The 21,241-nt window shown below is 40.4% G+C and overlaps 1 protein-coding gene across 7 annotated transcripts in view; it reads left to right on the forward strand.

Moving 5' to 3' along the window:
* Positions 1-11,134, forward strand: part of PGBD2 (piggyBac transposable element derived 2) — a 33,873-nt gene extending 22,739 nt beyond the window's left edge. For 4 of the 7 annotated variants that reach the window (XM_005604202.4, XM_023625578.2, XM_005604203.4 and 1 more), the window contains 2 exons: positions 5,366-5,429; positions 8,670-11,134. In XM_005604202.4, the coding sequence (XP_005604259.2) occupies positions 5,366-5,429; positions 8,670-10,431 (1,826 nt within the window). In that variant the 3' untranslated portion in view covers positions 10,432-11,134. Of the gene's footprint in view, positions 1-5,365; positions 5,464-8,669 lie in introns of all 7 variants that reach the window. The other 3 variants (XM_070246789.1, XM_014734842.3, XM_070246790.1) reach the window with 1 other exon arrangement.
* Positions 11,135-21,241: the final 10,107 nt, after the last annotated feature.

The following is a 21,241-nucleotide window of genomic DNA, read 5'->3' on the forward strand; positions in this document are numbered from 1 at the left end:
TCCTTTGTTCCTTTCTCCTTATCCTGCTGTCTTCTTTTGCAATTTGATGACTTTTTGTATTCTTAAGCTTTGACTTCATCATGCTCTTTTGTGTAACTACTGTAGGTTTTTCTTTGTTGTTACCATGAGGCTTACATAAAATATCTTAAACTTATAACTCCTTATTTTAAACTAACAATTTAAGTTTGATAGCATTCCTAAACTTTACATTTTTATTTCTCCTCTCCTCACATTTTAGATTATTGATGTTACAGTTTACTTATTTGTTATGTGTGTATCCAATGAACAGATTATTGTAGTTATGGGTTATTTTAATACTATTTTTTTTGGTGAGGAAGATTTGCAATGAGCTAATATCTGTTGCCAATCTTCCTCTTTTTGCTTGAGGAAGATTCACTCTGAGCTAACATCTGTGCCAGTCTTCCTCTATTTTGTATGTGGGTTGCTGCCACAGCATAGCCACTGATGAATGGTTTAGGTTCCAACCCGGACCACCAAAGCGGAGGGTGCCAAACTTAACCACTAGGCCATGGGGCTGGTCCCCAGTACATTTGTTTATTTAACTCTTAAACTGGAGTTGTAAGTGAATTATGTACTACAATTAACATATTAGAGAATCTGACCTTTGACTATATAATCACCATTATGGTGAGTTTTACATTATCTTCATATGTTTTTGTGATGTTACTTAGTATGCTTTTACTTCTACTTGAAGAACTACCTTTAACATCTCTTGTCAGGCAGATCTAGTGGTGATGAACCCCCGTAGCTTTTGCTTGTTTGATAAAGTCTTTATATCTCCTTCATTTCTGAAGGACAGTTTTGCCAGGTATAGTATTTTTGGTTGACAGTTTTTTCATTGAATATTTTAAATATATCCCATTCTCTTCTGGCCTGAATCGTTTCTGTAGAGAAATCTGCCTTTAGTCTTATGAAGGCTCCCTTGTAGGTAACTTCTCTCTTTTCTCTTGCTGATTTCAAAATTCTCTTTGACTTTGACTTTTGATAATTTAATTATTATGTGTCTTGGTGTAGTCCTATTCAGGCTCAACCTATTAGAGGTCCTTTGGGCTTCTTAGATCTGGATATCTATTTCTCTCCACAGGTTTGGAAAGGTTTCTGCCTTTATTGCTGTAAATGTACTTTCTCTCCCTTTTCTCTTTCTCTTCTCCTTTTGGGGTTCCCATAAGATGGTGTCTTGTAAATCCTGTAGACTTTCTTCACTCTTTTTCATTCCTTTTTCTTGTTACTTCTCTGATTGGATAATGTCAATGCCTGTCTTCTAGGTAGTTGTTTCTTTCTTCTTCATGGTTAAGGCTGCTGTTGAAGCTTTCTGTTGAATTCTTCAGTTCATTTATTGTATTCTTCAGCTGTGGGATTTTTGTTTGTTTGTTTGTTTGATGGTTCCTATTTCTTTGTCCAGCTTCTCATTTTATTCATGTGTTGTTTTCCTAATTTTGTTTATTTGTCTGTCTTTGTGTTCTTGTAATTCATTAAACTTCTTTAAGGGGATTATTCTGAATTTTTTGTCTGACAACTCATAGATTTACATTTGTTTAGGGAGTGTTATTGTAGCATTATTAGTTTCCTCTGGTGATATTGTGTTTATCTGATTCTTTGTCATCCTTGCTTCCCTAAGTTGATGTCTATGCATTTGAGTATGTGGTCTCCTCTTCCACACATTACCAGTTTACTTTGACAGCATCTGCCCTTTACACTTAGGTCATCTTGGGGTTATGGACATGTTAGCTGGTAGCATCCTTGGGCAGCTGGGGCTGGCTATCAGGGTCTATTTTTGGGTAAGGCCACTGCCTGAGCTCTGAGGTCAGGAGATGGGGAGTACTGCTGGCTGAGGACAGTTGGATAGGACTGCTGGCCTGGTTCTTGGTCCAAGTGAGGCTGTAGATGGGCTCCATGGTTTCCTGGGTTCTCCAGTCAGGCTTCTTAGATAGTTGGGAGTGGGTCCTGTACTTGACAATAAGCAGGGGTATGAATTAGCTTTCCTACTTGAGTGAGGCAGCAGAATGGGCCCAATCATAGCTCATTGTCTGGGGACCCAAATCAGGTAGAACCATGCACTGAATTACTTGGCCAGATGCGGCTACCAGTTTTGCTATGTAGACAGAGTTGTGCTTTCTGCTCTTGTGTCACTGTAAGTGTGCCTGTGCTCTGGTTAGATTTCCTGGTCCTGGAGGCTGAAGGCTGTAGTCAGCAGTGGGTGGGCTACAAAGTAGTTTTCCTGCCCGGTAAGTGCCAAGATGGCTTTTTATTGATTGAGCGTTTGCTGGTTGCTATAAACCTCTGACTGTTTTCAGAGCTCCTACAAGTTTGGTTTAGACAGTTTATGGTGGTTTTTTCAGTTTGATGTGGGGGTGAGAGCTTGGAACTTTCTAGTCCTTTGTTTTGCCCATGTCACTCTTGTTTTTGATTTTTTAATATGCTGTTATGTATTTTTTTTAAAGATTTTTTAATTTTTTATTATTTTTCCTTTTTCTTCCCAAAGCCCCCCAGTACATAGTTGTGTGTTCTTCGTTGTGGGTCCTTCTAGTTGTGGCATGTGGGACGCTGCCTCAGTGTGGTTTGATGAGCAGTGCCATGTTCGCGCCCAGGATTCGAACCAACGAAACACTGGGCCGCCTGCAGCGGAGCGCGCGAACTTAACCACTCGGCCACGGGGCCAGCCCCAATATGCTGTTATGTATTTTTAAATTTTGATTTGGCTTTTGTTTTTATTGGTTTCTCTTTTTTGTTTGTTTGGTATTGATTATTTGGTATTTTGGTGTTTTTTTGTTATTTGGTTTTTATTTCCTTTTCATTTCTTGGGGGAGGTCTTTTTTGTTTATTTTCATTTTTGCTGTATTGTTTTTATTTGTTTTTGGCTTTTTCCTTTTTAAATTTTTATTTTGTCCTTTTTAATTCTAGTAGATCTTTTATTTCATTTAAAATTCCTTGTTTCTTGTTCATCTGTTTCTTTCAACTTATTAAGTGTGCTTATTTTGTATTATTTTTCTGGTATTTACAGTATCTAGAGTCCGTGAGTCTGATTCTGCTGTGTCTTGTTTCTGCTGGCTCCTATTCATGGTGCTTTGTTCCCTTGGTTATTTTGTGATTTTTTTTCAAGGTTGTCAGTTCATGTTCTTTGGAACTGTTATCAGTGGAGTTCCTTGAAGTTTTGTTTAGGATATAGTCCTCTTGAGAGGTTTTGTTTGTCTCCACTATTCCCCTGGAGGGCATTACCAGTGGTCATTTTCAGTTCACATTTTCACTTGAGGTTATTGGGACTACTAAGAAATGTGAATTGACCTCATAAATGTTCCTGGTTACAAATTCTTAGGAGATCTGGCCCCCCTCACCTCTCTATGCAGTGCTAAAGTTAAGTCAGCATGTTTACTGTGTGACCACTTCTACAGAATGGGATTATCTTTTGTTTTTTTTTTCCTCCTGAGGAAGAGTCACCCTGAGCTAAGATCTGTTGCCAATCATTCTCTTTTTGCTCGAGGAAGATTTACCCTGAGCTAACACCTGTGCCAGTCTTCTTCAATTTTGTATGTGGGTCGCCACCACAGCATGGCCACCGACGACTATTATAGGTCTGTGCCTGGAAACTGAACCTGGGCCACCGAAGCAGAGCACACCAAGTTCAACCACTAGGCCGCGGGGTGGGCCCTCACAATGGGATTATTTATCATTTATCTTTATATCCTAAGTGTAGCTCTTTGGCAGGGTCTTAATGTAGTCCTGTTTCATTAACCCTTTATTTAAGTCTGTTTCTACTCTCCTCTAGACTTTAAATTCCATGTAATCCTCAGAAATAGAAGCTCAGTATCACTAGGGTTCATGAGAGCTCCTCAGGGCAAAAGGTAGCTAACAAATTAATTTGCCTATTAGGATTGTTTATCTTTTTCTCATTGTTTTGTGGGCGTTCTTTATATATTCTGGATACCGGCTCTTTGCTAGCTATAGGCATTGTGAGTATCTTCTGACCGCTATGGCTTTGACTTTTGATTTTGGTGCTTTGTTGTGTAAATATTACATTAGTTATCTGTTACTGCATCACAAATTATCCCACAACAAAGAAGCTTAAAATGACAGACATTTATTATCTTTAAGTTTTCTGCCAGTTAGGAACCCAGCTATGATTTAGCTGACTTCCTGTGGCGTAGGGTCTTATGTTGCAGTCAGACTGTCAGCAGGGGCTGTGGTCTCATCAGACGGCTTGACTGCGAGGGGTGTTCCTCAGGATTCAGTTCATTGTGGGTGGTTGGACTCAGGGCTCAGTTCCCTCTGGTGGTGGGCCAGGGAACTCCCTGAGTTCCTTGCCTCATGGGCCTTTCCCTTGGATAACTGAGAATATTGTAGCTGGCTTTCTTTGGAGTCAGTGAATGAGAGAGCAACAGAGAGAGCGTGCACAAGATGGAAGTCCTAGTCTGTTTGTAGTGTAATCTCAGAAGAGACATCTCATCACTTTCACCATATTTTGTTTGTTAGAAGTAAGTCACAAGGTCCACCCCACTCAAGGGGAGAAGATTGCACACAGGGCATGACTACCAGGAGGTAGGGATCTTTGGGGGCTATCAGAGAAGCTGCCTACTATAGATTTGTTAGAAGTTTGATATGGTTAAATTTATTCATTTTCCTTTAAGTCTGTGTTGTCTACACAGAAGGCTTCCCTATTCTGTGGTCCTTAATATACTTTAAAAGTTTTGCTTTTTCTCAATTAGTTCTTAATATGTCTAGGATGTAACCATCTCAGACAGTAGCCATCAGCCAGCCACATGTGACTATTTAAGTTAAAATTAATTAAAATTATACAAAATTACAAAGTCAGTTTCTCTGTCACACTAGCCAAATAGCGAATGCTTGATAACTACACGTGGCTCATGGCTACCATATTAGACAGTGTTGGTACAAAATATTCAGAGTAAGTTCTGTTGGTAGCACTGATCTTAAACAGTAGCTGTCAACAGAGGATGACTTGCCTCCTGTGGGCACTTTGCAATGTCTGGAAACATTTTTGGCTTTCACAACTAGGGGTGGGTGTTCTACTAGTATCTAGTGGGCAGAGGCCTGGGAGCTGTTAAACATCCCATGATACACAGGACAGCCCCACACAACAAAGACTCAGCCAACCCAAACTGCCAGTGGTTCTGAGGGTAGGCGACTGTGCCTGTGATGAAGTTTGTTGCGAGGTGTGGGATGGGGAGCTTGTTCTTTTTCTCTCTGACCAGCCGGTCAACTTGATAACCATTTCCTGTGTGTGTTCAATCCATTTCCCTCTGGCTGCTGGTGAACCATAAGCCAGAGATGTTTTCCCTGTAAATGGTAGAGAAGATCCTTTTTAAAATTGACTCCCATTGTCTTACAGATTCTCCGACTCTGCGCTTAGAGACAACCCCATGTCCCCAGTTCATCATGGCTTCCACCTCAAGGTAGGGGTGCTGTTTGATGACAGGCTTTCTGCAGGTAAATTACTCTTCTGTTTTTGGAAGGCCAAGCCAGGACACTTTTTCTCTTAGTCTTGCTGGTCTCAGTAAGCACTTGGTGTCTAGGAAGCAAAAAGGAGAAAGAGCAAGGAGACAAAGGAGAAAATTAGAGAAAAGGTGAGGCAGACAAGGGAGTATGTGTGGTGTGGGTATAGCTGTGTAGCTTCAGTGTCTACACTTCATCTAAAAATGTGATTTACTTTCCTCCTTTGTTTTATTTCTTTTTTTTATTTTTTTTTTTTAAAGATTTTTTTTTTATTTTTTCCTTTTTCTCCCCAAAGCACCCCCGGTACATAGTTGTGCATTCTTCGTTGTGGGTTCCTCTAGTTGTGGCATGTGGGACGCCGCCTCAGCGTGGTCTGACGAGCAGTGCCATGTCCGCGCCCAGGATACGAACCGACGAAACACCGGGCCGCCTGCAGCGGAGCGCGCGAACTTAACCACTCGGCCACGGGGCCAGCCCCTTTGTTTTATTTTTTGAGGAAGATTAGCCCTGAGCTAACATCTGCCACCAGTCCCCCTCGTTTTGCTGGGTAAAACTGGCCCTGAGCTGACATCCATGCCCATCTTCCTCTACTTTATATGTGGGACGCCTGCCACAGCATGGCTTGACAAGCAGTGCTTAGGTCCGCACCCAGGATCCGAACTGGTGAACCCCAGGCCACCAAAGCAGAACATGCGAACTTAAACCTGTGATACTGGGCTGGCCCCACTTTCTTCATTTTTAAGACACAAGACAGTTGCCCCTAGGGCTGCCTCAGTCCCTGCAGGCTTTCTCATGACAAGGGATTGCACAGCAACGTACAGAAGGCGTGAAGGCCTGCTGATGAAGAGCAGCTCGAGTGGTGAGGCTAGCAGAGACCCTGGCTTGGCAGGCCTGGATATGAACCAAGCAAGGCTGGGGGAGCCGTGAAAATGGCTGCTGTCCTCTAAGAACCTGTCTTAGTCCAAGGTCCATGGGGAGGGCTTTGGGTTTCCTCTCTCTCAAAGGCTGGGCTCTCTTCCTGGCCCATGCAGAGCCTGAGGAGTACCTTACCTCTCCAGAATCAGACCTCCTCCACCTTAGCCTCTAGCACAGGGCTGGCAGAGTCAGTGTCCAGGAGGTGAGGTTGGAGTGAACCTCGAATGCAACCTGAACTCCAGAGTCTAAGGCTAGGTCCACAGGCAGTAGTCTCTGTGGTAAGACCTGTGTCCTCCCTGGCTGGGGCTCTTCTGACATACAGGTCGGGCTCAGAGAGGGGCACAGAGCAGTAGTAGTGCCTGCTTTCCCCGTCCGGTCCGTTCTGACAATCAGAGTGACGTATCTGACCCTTCACTGCCCTGCTCCATCTCCCTGGAGGACTTCCTGTGATAGCTGAACACAACCAGAAGTCCTCATCAAGGCGTCTGGAGCCCTCTGGGGCCCAATCTCGGCCACTTCTGCTCTGCTCTGCTCTGCTCCCCCACTGCATCTGCAGCTTTACTGGCATCCTTACTGTTCACAGATACCAAGTCCCTTCAGGCTCAGGCCCTTGTGCCTGTAGTTTTTTCTCTTTGCTTGGGGCACACTGTCTCCAGCTGTCTGCAGGGTTCGTTCCCTCACTTTCGGGCTGTCTGCCCTGTGAGCCTTCGCTCATCATCATCTGAAACAGCACCCTAGTCCTGCGCCTTCACTGCAGTCTCTGTCCCTTGTCCAGGGTGGCCCTCCTCGCTATCTGATGCTGTCCTGCCTAGCTACTTGTTTTTTGATCTATCGTCTGTCTCCTGCAGTTAGAAGAAGTGCTGTGCAGGTAGGGAGTGGAGTGTGCCCAGTGCCAGCCCCTGGGCATTCCCTGGGCCTCCCCTGCTCGTGGTTGGTGCTCATTAAATACAAGTATCTCTTGCCATCCATTTGGTTGCCATGTGGACAGGGAAAGTTGTAATAGTAGGGTTTCCATGTTTCCAAATCTGTTTGCCTCCTGAATTGCACTTGGTATGCAATAAGATATCAGATATTGATGGAGCCATCTGAAAATCTGTCTGAATCTCTTCAGGTCCTGAATTTGGGTAGTGAGTTCAAGTAGGGAGAGTTTGAAAATTTGAGAAGTGAGGAAACTTATATTTGCCAAATGAATAAGAGAAAGGGAAAAGATAAGTAGGTCAGAAGCATGAAAACAGAGCTGGAGCCCCTGAGTCAGGGGACATCGGTAGGTGTACTCGAGTGGCCCAGACTTCCTATCAGTGGTGTGAAAATTAATAAACAGAAACCTCATTTAAAATGGAGTCGGGGGCCCAGCCCTGTGGCCGAGTGGTAAGTTCATGCGCTCCGCTTCAGCAGCCCAGGGATTCGCTGGTTCAGATCCTGGGCGCAGACATGGCACTGCTCATCAGGCCATGTTGAGGTGGTCCCACATGCCACAACTAGAAGGACCCACAGCTAAAGTACACAACTATGTACTGGGGGGATTTGGGGAGAAAAAGTAATAAATAAATAAATTGGAGTCAGGAGGCCAGAAGAGAGAACTCTTATGTACGAGCCACTCAATGCATGCTACAGACCCCAACAGGAAGAGACTGTGCCTTGTGTCTCCAGTAGGGACTGATACTACTTACTACCCTGGCAGAAGGAAGGAAGAAATTCCTTCTTGCCCAGCAACAGCTCAGCCAGTGGGAGACTGCCGTAACTCAGCCAATGAAAAGACGCTACACTTTGAACTCCCAGTCTGTTCCAGTGGACTCTTCATTTACAGCAACCCCTCCCAATTCATAAAAGAACGTTTTTCTCCATTGTTTTGCTGGACTTGCATGTGGTTTGCCACAGACTGCATGTCCCAAATTGCAGTTCTTTGCTGTTCCTGTAGAAACCCATCCTGCTGGCAAAATAACTGGCTATTTGTTGGTCTTAGGTCATCAGTAGTTACCGTTATCTGGGTGATGACAGTGGCACCTGGATTCATCACTAGAGGGGATCCTCTATTCAGAATACTTTATTTAAGCGGGAAAGGAAGAATGGAATGCCTCTTTAGAATGCCTCCCAACATTAAAATACATCTGCATTTGTGTTTGTCTGAAAAATTCACTTATCTTGCACTGTGCCTAATGAGGCCGGGTCTGAGATGCTTTTGCAGCGGGAGTCCCTGCCTCTCAGGCAGTGTTTTAACGGGGTTTTCTGCTGAATCACTGGCTCTCTTTCATGGCCTCTCCCCATTCCGTTTCTTGTCATTGCAGCGTCCTCACTGCCAGGAGATGTGCCGGCTCGAATCTGAAGTCCATGAAGCTGCTTGAGGTTCTGAATGCTCTGGAGGAGGAGGAGTCCGGTTGCAGCAAGGAGGAGATCTTCATTGTACCGCCTGATAATGCTGCAGGTGACTTCACTGATGAGGACTCAGGTGATGAAGATGGCCAGCGAGGGGCCCACCTTCCCGGCACTGTGCTGCATGCCTCTGTTGTGCCTGAGGACTCCAGCACTGAGGAGGAGGAGGATGACCTGCAGCTGCAGCCAGCCACGAAGAGGTGGAAAGCAGGAGTGGCACCTCAGCGTGTCTGGACCAAAAGAGATATCCGACCAGACTTCAGCAATTGGACAGCATCAGATCCTCATATGGAGGATCTCAAAAGCCAAGAACTGAGTCCTGTAGGCCTCTTTGAATTGTTTTTTGATGAAGGAACAATTACTTTCATTGTTAATGAAACCAATCGTTACGCTTGGCAGAAAAACGTCAACCTGGGTCTCACAGCCCAGGAATTGAAGTGTGTTTTGGGCATTTTGATTTTAAGTGGGTATATCTCCTATCCGAGGAGAAGGATGTTTTGGGAAACATCTCCTGATTCACATCATCATCTTGTGGCCGATGCAATTAGAAGGGACAGATTCGAACTGATCTTCTCATACCTGCATTTTGCAGATAACAGCAAGCTGGATGAAAGCGATAGGTTTGCCAAGGTCAGGCCTCTCATTGTGCGGCTGAACCGCAATTTCCAGAAGCACGCGCCCTTGGAGGAGTTCTACAGCTTTGGCGAGTCCATGTGTGAGTACTTTGGACACCGGGGGTCCAAGCAGCTGCCTGTGGGGAAGGCTTTGCGGCTGGGCTATAAGATCTGGTGTGGGACGACCAGCAGGGGATATTTGGTATGGTTCGAGCCCTCGCAAGGCACGCTGTTCACTAAGCCAGACAGGGGCCTGGACCTAGGAGGCAGCATGGTGGTAAAGTTTGTGGATGCGCTGCAGGAGCGTGGCTGTCTGCCATACCACATATTTTTTGACAAGGCTTTTACAAGTGTCAAACTGATGTCTGTTTTGAGGAAAAAGGGGGTGAAGGCCACGGGAACTGTTTGTGAGTACAGGACTGAGCGCTGTCCCCTCAAAGATCCCAAAGAACTGAAGAAAATGAAAAGGGGTTCATTTGATTACAAAGTTGACGAGAGAGAGGAGATCATCGTGTGCCGCTGGCATGATAGCAGTGTGGTCAACATCTGCTCCAATGCCATAGGCATAGAGCCGGTGGGGCTGACCAGTCATCACTCAGGAGCAGCCAAAACACGGACCCAGGTCCATCAGCCGTCCCTGGTGAGACTGTACCAGGAGAAGGTGGGGGGTGTTGGCCGGATGGACCAGAACATTGCCAAGTACAAGGTGAAGATCCGTGGCATGAAGTGGTACTCAAGCTTCATTGGCTACGTCATTGACGCTGCCCTTAACAACGCGTGGCAGCTGCACAGGATCTGCAGCCACGATGCCCAGGTGGACCTTCTGGCCTTCCGGAGGTATGTAGCCTGTGTGTACCTGGAGAGCAATGCTGACACGTCATCCCAAGGGAGGCGAAGCAGGAGGCTGGAAACCGAGAGTCGCTTTGACATGATTGGGCACTGGATCGTCCACCAAGACAAGAGGACCCGGTGTGCCCTCTGCCACTCGCAGACCAACACCCGCTGTGAGAAGTGCCAGAAGGGCGTCCATGCTAAGTGCTTCAGGGAGTACCACATCCGGTGATTCCCACTGGGCAGAGGGAGCCCTGTGAATGTTTGGTTTATAATGAGATATTTACAGCTAATTACATATAGTAGTTGGAGCACTTGAATTTTGTTGTGTTGGAAAAAAGAGACCTGAATCCCTGATGATTCGATCTTGTATTTTCTCCCCAACTCCGTTACAATTATCTTTTTATTGTCTTCTGTTACGACAAGTTAATATAATATTTATATTAGTAATTGTAAATGTTTGTAAATCTGTATTTTATTCTGTTATTTGTTTCAACTTATAGCCCCTTTTTACTCAAATAAAAATCTTGCTTTGAGGTATAGCTGAGTCCTAGTAAGGACAATCAAGTGTAACCAGAAACTTTAGGAAACTTTGGTGAACAGTAAAGAGATTTTACAGTTGTATGTTATCAATTGTAATCTAAGACATAGGCATTAGTATATAAATGTTGTATCAGTATGATGAAAGTATCTTAATCATTTACTTCAGTTTAATCCAATGTTAGCAAATTGTCCAGGAACAGATAATCTGCCTTGTGTTTATCCAGACAACTGGATTTGTAGAGTTTGTATTTTCTTGATAAAAATATTTTCCTAATACCCGTGTATCCATGTGGAATCCATTTTTATAAAGAGTGTGGTGTAAGGATCTGGTTTTTCCTCCAAATGGATAGGTCAGCATTTTGTATTAAAAGTTATATGTATTTTCCCACTGATTTAGATTTTGTCTCTATAAATTCCTGAACTTTGGGGGAAAGTATTGAAACAAAGAAAAAATTTTATTTTGGAAAGGCTAGTGGAATATAATCCAGAATAAAAGAAAAACATGTAAAAATTTGGACCTATCAGAAATCTAAGACAATATGTTGAATATCTTCTCTTTATTTGGGAAAGAACTTTCTAGTACAGCACTATTAAAGAGGACCACAACAATATATTTAACTATATAAAGTGTAAAATTGATAGTCATTATTAAAGTTAAAATGCAAAGAATTTGAGAAGCTATATTCCACATTATTACATTTGTAATAGTATCCTCAGTGAATAAAGATCTCATAAACACATGGATGGTTGGGGTAAAATGTACAATGTTATATGAAAAGACGAAAGATGGAAGATAAAAAACAAATGAACAGTGAACATGTGTAAGAGGCTCCTCTCTGGTGGTAGTAAGATGCCAAGAGAAGCAATTACTAGATCCCCTTTTTTAATCAAACTAATTTGTTATTTGTACTTATTACTGTTGGTGTGGGTGTAGAAAGGTGGCAGAATCATGCATTACCTGAAGCAGTGTAAATCTGTGCAACCTTTCTGACAATTTAAGGTCCATCCAAAATCTTAAAAAATGTTCATATCCAGAGAATAAAGCAAATGTTTAGTCCATAGTGATATAAATATATAAAAGGGGAGAAGGGGTAGATCCTCCCTTCAGTAGAATCCCAATTAATAAATGTAGAAGGAAGGATGGAAATAAAATACTTTTGGAAAACACCACAGTAGTAATTTTGCAGCAAGAAGTATCAGTGGCTGCTAAACTTAGTGGGGCAAAGCATTTCCTCAAGATACCCCTCAGTTACAAAAGGAATAAACAGTAACTCCTCTGGATAAATCAGGCAGACACCACCTCAACCAAGCAATCAAAGTGAATATCACCAATGACGAGACCTATAGACGACAGATGTTCATCCCAACCCCAAGTATGGTGCACCGTGGTGTTCCTGCCCAGAAGATGCAATCTGAATTCCAAATCATGGGAAAACATGAGAGATCCAAATTGAGGGACGTTCCACAAAAACAGTTGGCTAATACCCTTTGAAAGTGTTAAGGCTGTAGAAGGCAATAAGAATGAGGAACTATCCAAGATTAGATGAGACCAAGGAGTATGACAAAATGCAATGTGTGATCCTGGCCCGGGTTCCACAAAAAAGATTTCAAAAAAGGACATTAATGGTGCAACTGATGAAACTTGAATAAGGTCTGTAGGTTTATTAATTTTATTTTATAAATATTAATTTTCTGCGTTCGACAACTGTTCTGTGGTTATGCAAAATGTCAGCATTTGGGGAAGATGGATAAAAGGAACGGTGCGTACTGTTACAACCTTTTTGTAGGTCCAAAATATTTTCCAAATGTACGTTAAAAAAGTGTTCATACTTTTGGTACATCATTTCCATCTTTAGAAATCTAGCCTGGTCACTTTAAAATGTTTGTTCTAAGAAGAAATTGTTGAGCAAATTTCTTTCTGCTTTTCAGTTTTCATCCCCTGCATCATGATGATCCGTAAATATTAGATACTTACCAGCTATTTTTTACCTTACTGATAGTCCAAAGGAATTAGTTGAAATGATTGTGAAAACAGTCTGTAAAGCTTCCAGAAACTACAGAATGGCCAATTGTGACTCCTGCCTTAAGAGCTAAAGAAAATACTGCCACTGGGAAAGATATATAGTTACAGGTTGTAAAAACAGATGCGGGACTGTGCAGTTTTCCCCAGGCCACTAACTCAAGCCAAAACTAACATTCGGTAGAAGACTGTGTAGACAGTATCAAGGATCATAGCTGGCTGTCAAGGCCAGATGACATTCCATGCTGGCATATTCTCAGAGGAAGATTTTAAGGTACCAAATGAAACTATGGGCGGTCACTAACCCTACAAGCGGGGAAACACTTGTACAGATTATCTGCCTTGTCTACTAAGTACCACGGAACCATTTATGAATCTTTTAACTGGAAACAATATGAAAGTTGTCCTGCTTATTCTAGATGGTGTTTAAAGTATTTTTCTTTTGCTAAGAAACTAGACACAATAAAAAAACTTAGTATATGTGAAGCCTGGATGACTCTGAAGCTCTTCAAAACCATGAATGTGTCTACAGGACTTAGCGATTGCCAGAGAGTTGTCTTTAAAAAGAATTGTGGTAAAACACATAACATAGAATTTACCATCTTTACCATTTTTAAGTGTATGCGTCAGTAGTGTTAAGTATATTCATGTTGTTCTGCAAAAGATCTCTAGAAATTTCTCATCTTGCAAAACTGAAGCTCTATACCTATTAAACAGCTCCTCGTTTTCCCCTTCCCCCAGCCCATGGCAATTACTATTCTTCTTTCGATTCTATGAGTTTGACTTCTTTAGAGACCTCATATAGGTAGAATTTGTCTTTTTGTGACAGGTTTATCTCACTTAGCATGTCTTCAGGTTTCATCCATGTTGTAGCATCTGACAGGATTTCCTTCTTTTTTAAGGCTGAATAACCTTCCATTGTATGTATACAACAACCTTCTTATCTACTCATCTGTTGATGGACACTTGAATTGCTTTCATCTGTTGGCTATTGTGAATAATGCTGCAGTGGACAGAGGTGTGCAAATACCTGTTCGAAATTCTGCTTTCCATTCTTTTGGGTATATAGCCAGAAGTGGGATTGTTGGATCATATGTCAAATTTGACATACGTCTTAAATTTTGAGGAGCCTCCATCCTGTTTTCCATAGTAGCTGCACCATTTGACATCCCCTCCAACAGTGCACAAGAGATCTAATTGAAGAAGGCATATAGTAGGTTTTTTCTTTTTATTCCATTTAGCCACCCCATGTCTTTGGATTAACGAGTTGAGTCCACTTATATTTAAAGTAATTATGGATAGGTAAGTACTTACCCTTGCCATTTTTTTTAAAGATTGGCACCTGAGCTAACAACTGTTGCCAATCTTTTTTTTTTCTGCTTTTTCTCCCCAAATCCCCCCAGTATATAGTTGTATTTTTTTTTAGTTGTGGGTCCTTCTTGTTGTGGCGTGTGGGACGTGGCCTCAATGTGGTGTGATGAACAGTACCATGTCCGCGCCCAGGATCCAAACTGGTGAAACCCTGGGCGCCGAAGCGGAGTGCGAGAATTTAACCTCTCGGCCATGGGGCCAGCCCCTACTCTCGCCATTTTGTAAGTTCTTTTCTGTCTGCTTTGTAGATCTCTTGTTCGTCCCTTCTGTGGTTGACTTTCTTTGTGGTTTGATGATTTTTTTAATTTGTGTGGACTGCTTTGATTCTTTTCTGTTTGTTTCTTTGTGTATCTACTGTATTTTTTTTTTGTGGTTACCATGGGGTTTGCATTGAATATTTTGTAGTCATAGCAGTCTATTTTAAATGGATGACAACTTCAATCACATACAGATATTGTACACTTTAATCTCCCCACTCACCTTCTGTAATTGAAATCAGATTTTACTGCTTTCTCTAATGTGTTTCCATTAACAAGTTTGTTGTTATAGTTATTCTTACTACTCTTTTTCATTGAGGTCATATTGGTTTATAACATTATGTAAATTTCAAGTTTCAACTTCTGTGTAGACTGCATCATGTTCATCACCAAAAGTCTAGTTTCCATCCGTCACCATACATATATGACCTTGTACCCCTTTTGGCCTCCCCTCACCCCCTTCCCCACTGGTAAACACCAATGTGTTCTCCTTATGTATGTGCTTGTTTCTGTGTTTATTAGCTACATATGAGTGAAGTCATAGGTATTTATATGTCAGACAGGAAATAAGTCAGGTCTTTCTCTGACTTATTCCACTTAGCATAATAGACTCAGGGTCCATCCATATTGTTGCAAATGGCCTAATTTTGTCTTCCTTGTATGGCTGAGTAGTATTCCATTGTATATGTAAAACATATCTTTATCCATTCGTCCGTTGATAGGCATTTGGGCTGCTTCCAAGTCTTGGCTATTGTGAATGATGCTGCGGTGAACATAAGGGTGAATATATCTTTTCAAATTAGTGTTCTTTGGATAAATACCCAGCAGTGGAAGAGCTGGATCATATGGTACTTCTATTTTTAGTTTTTTGAGAAATCTCCATACTTTTTTCTGTAGAGGCTGCACTAATTTACATTCCTATCAGGAGTGTATAAGGATTCCTTTTGCTCCTCATCCTCTCCAACACTTGTTATTTCTTGTCTTTTTAATATTAGCCATTCTGATGGGTGTAAGGTGATATCTCATTGTAGTTTTAATTTGCATTTTTCTAATAATTAGTGGTGTTGAACATCTTTTCCTATGCCTGATGGCCATCTGTATATCTTCTTTGGAAAAATGTCTTTATATCCTCTGCCCATTTTTTGATGGGGGTATTTTGTTGTTGTTGAGTTGCATAAGTTTTTTTTTTTAATATCTTTTGGATATTAACCCTGTATAACATTATAATTTGCAAATATCTTCGCCCAGTTGCTGGATTGTCTCTTCATTTTATTGAGGTTTCCTTTGCCATGCAGAAGCTTTTCAGTTTGTTGTAGTCCCACTTGTTTATTTTTTTTTTCCTTGCCTGAGGAGACATGATATTCAAAAAGATACTTTTAACACTAACGTCAAAGAGCATACTGCCTGTATTCTCTTCTAGGAGTTATATGGTTTCAGGTCTTACATTCAAGTCTTTAATCCATTTAAAGTTAATTTTTGTGTATAGTGTGAGATAATGGTCTACTTTGATTCTTTTGCATGCGGCCGTCCAGTTTTCCTAGCACCATTTATTGAAGAGACTTTCTTTTTTCCATTGTTTGTTCTTGGCTGCTTTGTCGAAAATTAGCTGTCCATAGATGTGTGGGTTTATTTCTGGGCTCCCAATCTGTTCCATAGAAGTATGTGTCTATTTTTGTGCCATTACCATGCTCTTTTGATTACTATAGCTTGGTAGTGTATTTTGAAATCAGGGAATTTGATACCTCCAACTTTCATCTTTTTTCTCAGAATATCTTTGGCTATTCAGGATCTTTAGTTCCATATAAATTTTAGAATTCTGTGTTCTATTTCTATGAAAAATGTCATTGGGATTCTGATTGGGATTGCATTGAATCTGTAAGTTGCTTTAGGTAATATGGACATTTTAACTATGTTAGTTCTTCCAATCCCTGAGGACAGTATCTTTCCATTTCTTTATTTTGTCTTTAATTTCTTTCAATAATGTCTGATAGTTTTCAGTGTTTAGATCTTTCGCCTCCTTGGTTAAATTTACTCTTGGTATTTTATTCTTTTGTTGGGATTGTAAATGAGTTTGTATTCTTGATTTCTGTTTCTGTTACTTTGTTAGTAGTGTATAGAAGTGCAACTGCTTTTTGTACGTTGATTTCGTACCCTCCAACTTTACTGTTATTTACTGGTAATTATTTCTGATAGATTTTGGTGGATTCTTTAGAGTTTTTTATATATGGGATCATGTCGTCTGCAAATAGTGACAATTTCACTTCTTCGTTTCCCATTTGTATCCCTTTTATTTCTTTTTCCTTGTGTAATTACTCTAACTAGGACTTCCAATCTTGTTGAATAAGGGTACTGAGAGTGCACATCCATGTTTTGTTCCTGTTCTTAGAGGAATAGCTCTCAGTTTCATCACTGAGTGTGATGTTTGTTATGGATTTGTCATATATGGCCTTTATTATGTTGACATACATTCCCTCTATACCCATTTTATTCAGAGTCTTTATCATAAATGGATGTTGAATCTTGTGACATGCTTTCTCTGCATCTATTGAGATGATCTTGTGTTTTTTAATCTTTTTGTTTATGAGGTATATCACATTAGTTGATTTGCAAACATGGACCATCCCTGCATCTCCGGAATAAATCCCACTTGATTGTCATGTATGATCCTTTTAATGTAATGTAGTGTTTAATTTGCTTATTTTTTGAGGATTTTCGCATCTATGTTCATTAACGATAGTGGTCTGTAGTTTTCCCTTTTTTTGTTGTCCTTGTCTGGTTTTGGTAGCAGGGTACTGTTGGCCTTGTAAAATGAGTTAGGAGGTGTCCTGTCCTCTTCAATTTTTTGGAAGAATTTGAGAAGGATTATTATCAAATCTCCTTTGAATATTTGATAGAATTCACCAGAGAAGTTTTCTGGTCCTGGACTCCTGTTTTTTCAGAGGTTTTTCATTACTCTTTCAATCTCTTTACTTGTGATTGATCTATTCAGATTCTCTATTTCTTTTTGATTCAGTTTTGGGAGGTTGTCTGATTCTAGGGATTTATCCATTTCTTCTGGGTTATCTAATTTGTCAGTGTGTAGCTTTTCACAGTATTCTCTTACACTCCTTTGTATTTCTTTGGTATTTGTTGCAGTGGCTCCTCTTTCATTTCTGTTTTTATTTATTTGAGCCTTCTCTCTTTTTGTCTTAGCAAGTCTAGCTAAGGGTTTGTCAATTTTGTTTATCTTTTCAAAGAACCAGCTCTTAGTTTCATTGATCCTTTCTCATGTCTTTTTAGTCTCTATCTTTTAAAATTTCCTTCCTTATACTGGCTTTGGGCTTTTTTCTTCTTCTTTCTCTAATTTTTTAATGCATAGTGTTAGATTGAAGTTTTTCCTGTTGCTCAAAGTAGGCCTGTATTGCTAAATACTTCCCTCTTAGTACTGCTTTTGTTGCATCCCATAGATTTTGCTATGACATATTTTCATTTGTCTCCAGGTATCTTTTGATTGCTTATTTGAAGTTTTCATTGATTCAGTAGTTGTCCAGTAGCATTTTGTTTATTCTGCACTTATTTGTGACTTTTCCAGCTTTCTTGTAGTTGATTTCTAGTTTCATACCATTGTGGTCGAAAAAGATGATTGATACAATTTCAATCTTAAATTTATTGAGGCTTGTTTTGTTTGCCACCATATACTTTATCTTTAAGAATGTTCCGTGTACTCTTGAGAAGAGTATGTATTCTGATTCTTTTGAATGTATATCTATTAAGTCCATCTGGTCTAGTGTTTCATTTAAGGCCAGTGTTTCCTTGTTGACTCTGGATGATCTATTCATTGATATTAATGGGATGTTAAGGTCCCCTACTATTTTTGTCTTGCTGTCAGTTTCTCCCATTGCATCTATTAACAGTTCTTTTATATACTTTGATATTCCTGTCTTACGTGTGTATGTATTATAAATGTTCTTTCTTCCTGGTGGAATATCCCTTTTATTGTTATATAATGTCCATCTTTGGCTCTTATCTTTTTTGACTGGAAGTCTATTTTGTCTAATATGAGTATGGCTACACCTTCTTTTGATTGCCATTTTCTTGGAGAGTCATCTTTCATCCATTCTTTCTGTTTCTCTTTGGAGCTGAGATGAGTCTCTTGGAAGCAGCATATTTTTGGGTCATGTTTTTTAATCCATCCAACTACTCTGTGTCTTTTGATTGGTGAATTCAATCCATTTACATTTAGAGTGACTTTTGATATATGAGGGCTTGATACTGCCATTTTATCTCTTCTTTTCAGGTTGTTCTTTATTTCCATTGTTTCTTTTTCCTTGTGTTTCTGTCTGTCATATCAGTTTGGTGGTTTTCTGTGATGTGTTTCTCACTTTTCTCTTTTCTCATGTTTGTGCCTGTGCTCTGTCTCTCTTTGTTTTGTTTTGTGGTTACCCTTAAGTTGTGTAAAAGATCTCCTAGATGCGATAGTCCTTTTTTTGCTGATAGCATCTTATCTTCATTTGCCTTTACAGAGTCCATCCTTTTCTTCTTTTCCATCTATGAGTTTGTTGACACAAATTATTCCTTTATGTAGTGTGAGTTTGTTACTAAGTGGAAGGAGTTACAGTTATTTTTGATACTTTCTTTCCCTTTAGCCTTTATGTTATAATAAAGTGTTTACTAACCTCTTCTGATATAGAGTTGCAATTTTCTGATTCCTTTTTTTAGTTTGTCTTTTTAAAAAATATTATTACTTTTTTTTGAGCTTACATTGGTTAATAACATTATATAAATTTCAGGTGTACATCTTTATGTTTCAATTTAAGTTTAGACTATATCATGTTCACCACCCAAAGACTAATTACTGTCCATCACCATACACATGTGCTCAGTGACCCCTTTCATCCTCCTCCCTCCTTCATCTCTGGTAACCATAATCTAATCTCTGTATCTATGTGTTTGTTGTTACTGTTGTTATTGTTTTTATCTTCTGTTTATGAGTGAGATCATATGGTCTTTGACTCCCTCTATCTGTATTATTTCACTTAGTGTAATACACTCAAAGTCCATCCCTGTTTTTTCAAATGGCAAGATTTCCACCTTTTTATAGCTGACTAGTATTCCATTCTGAATATATACCACATCTTCTTTCTCCTTCCATCCCTTGATGGACACTTAGATTATTTTCAAGCCTTGGCTGTTGTGAATAATGCTGTAATGAACATAGGGACACATTTATCTTTCTGCATTTGTGTTTTCATGTTCTTTGGATAAATACCTAGCAGTTGAATAGCTGGATCATATGTAGTGCTATTCTTAATTTTTTGAGGAATCTCTGTACTGTTTTCCATAGTGACTGGTTTCATTCCCACCATCAGTGTATGAGAGTTTCCTCTCTCCACATCTTCTGCAACAGTTGTTATTTCTTCTCTTCTTAATTATAGCTATTCTGACTGGTGTGAGGTGATATCGCATTGTAGTTTTGATTTGCATTTTCCTAATAACTAGCGATATTGAACATCTTTTCATGTGCCTGTTGGCCATCTGTATATCTTCTTTGGAGAAATGTCTGTTCATATCTTTTGCCCAGTTTTTAATTGGGTTGTTAATTTTTTGGTGTTGAGATGTATGAGTTCTTTATATTTTTTGGATATTAACCCCTTGTCTGATATATGGTTTGCAAATATCTTCTCTCAATTGTTAGGTTGTTTTTTCACTTTATTGATGGTTTCCTTTTCCATACAGAAGCTTTTTAGTTTTATGTAGGCCCATTTGTTTATTTTTCTTTTTGTTTCCCTTGCCTGGTCAGCCAGGTATTCAAAAATATGCTGTTAAGACCAATGTCAAAGAGCATACGGCCTGTGTTTCTTTCTAGAAGTTTTATGATTTGAGGTCTTACATTCAAGTCTTTAATCCATTTGATTTATTTTTTGTGTATGGTGTAGTACAATGGTCTACTTAAATTCTTTTGCATGTGGCTGTCCAGTTTTTCCAACACTATTGATGAGACTTCCCTTTCTCCATTGTATGTTCTTGTGCATGGGCCCTTTAAGAGCAGGCTTTTTTACCCTTATGTCCAATAGCTTTTCTGGGGGTATTCCCCATTGTTGTTTGTAGCCAGCAAAGCCAGATATCGGGACAATCATCTTGATTATGCTGAGTCAAAAGGCTATTTATAGCAATAATGCTCCTCTGCTCAGGCCCCCCCTCCCCCAAAGAAATCTTCATACCTTAGGATTGATCCCAGCTGGCCATGAAGTGCTGCATCTTGCAAAGGTGACTTTTTCTTACCAGAAAGTAATTTCTGCCTCTTCCACCTCAGTCAGCACTGCCCTTGTGGTGGGGGTTCTTTTTATCCAGTTTTCAGTTCTCTCTCAGGGGTAATTGTTCGAAGAGTAGTTGTAAATTTGTTGTCTCCATGGGAGGAGGTGGGTTCAGAGTCTGCCTAAGCCCCCCTCTTGACACTGTGCTGGAAAACCCTTTATCTCTCCTTCCATTCTGAGTGGCAACCTAGCTGGGTAGAGTATTCTTGGCCGTAGGTGTTTTCCTTTCAGCACTTTAAGTATATCATGCCACTCCCTTCTATCCTGTAAGGTTTTTGCTGGGAAGTCAGCTCATAGCATTCTGGGGTTTCCTTTGGATATAACTTGCTGCCTTTCTCTTGCAGCTTTCAGGATTCTCTCTTTATCTTTAATTCTTGACATTTTAATTATAATGTGTCTTCGTGTGGGCCTTTTTGGGTTTATCTTGTTTGGTGCTGTCTGTGCCTCCTGTACCTGGATGTCTGTGTCTTTCCTTATGGTAGGAAAGTTTTCAGCTATTATTTCTTCAAATAGATTCTCTGCCCCTTTGTCGCTTCTCCTTCTAGGACACCTATAATA

This window comes from Equus caballus, chromosome 21, assembly GCF_041296265.1.
Source record: "Equus caballus isolate H_3958 breed thoroughbred chromosome 21, TB-T2T, whole genome shotgun sequence".
Classification (NCBI taxonomy): Eukaryota; Metazoa; Chordata; class Mammalia; order Perissodactyla; family Equidae; genus Equus; species Equus caballus.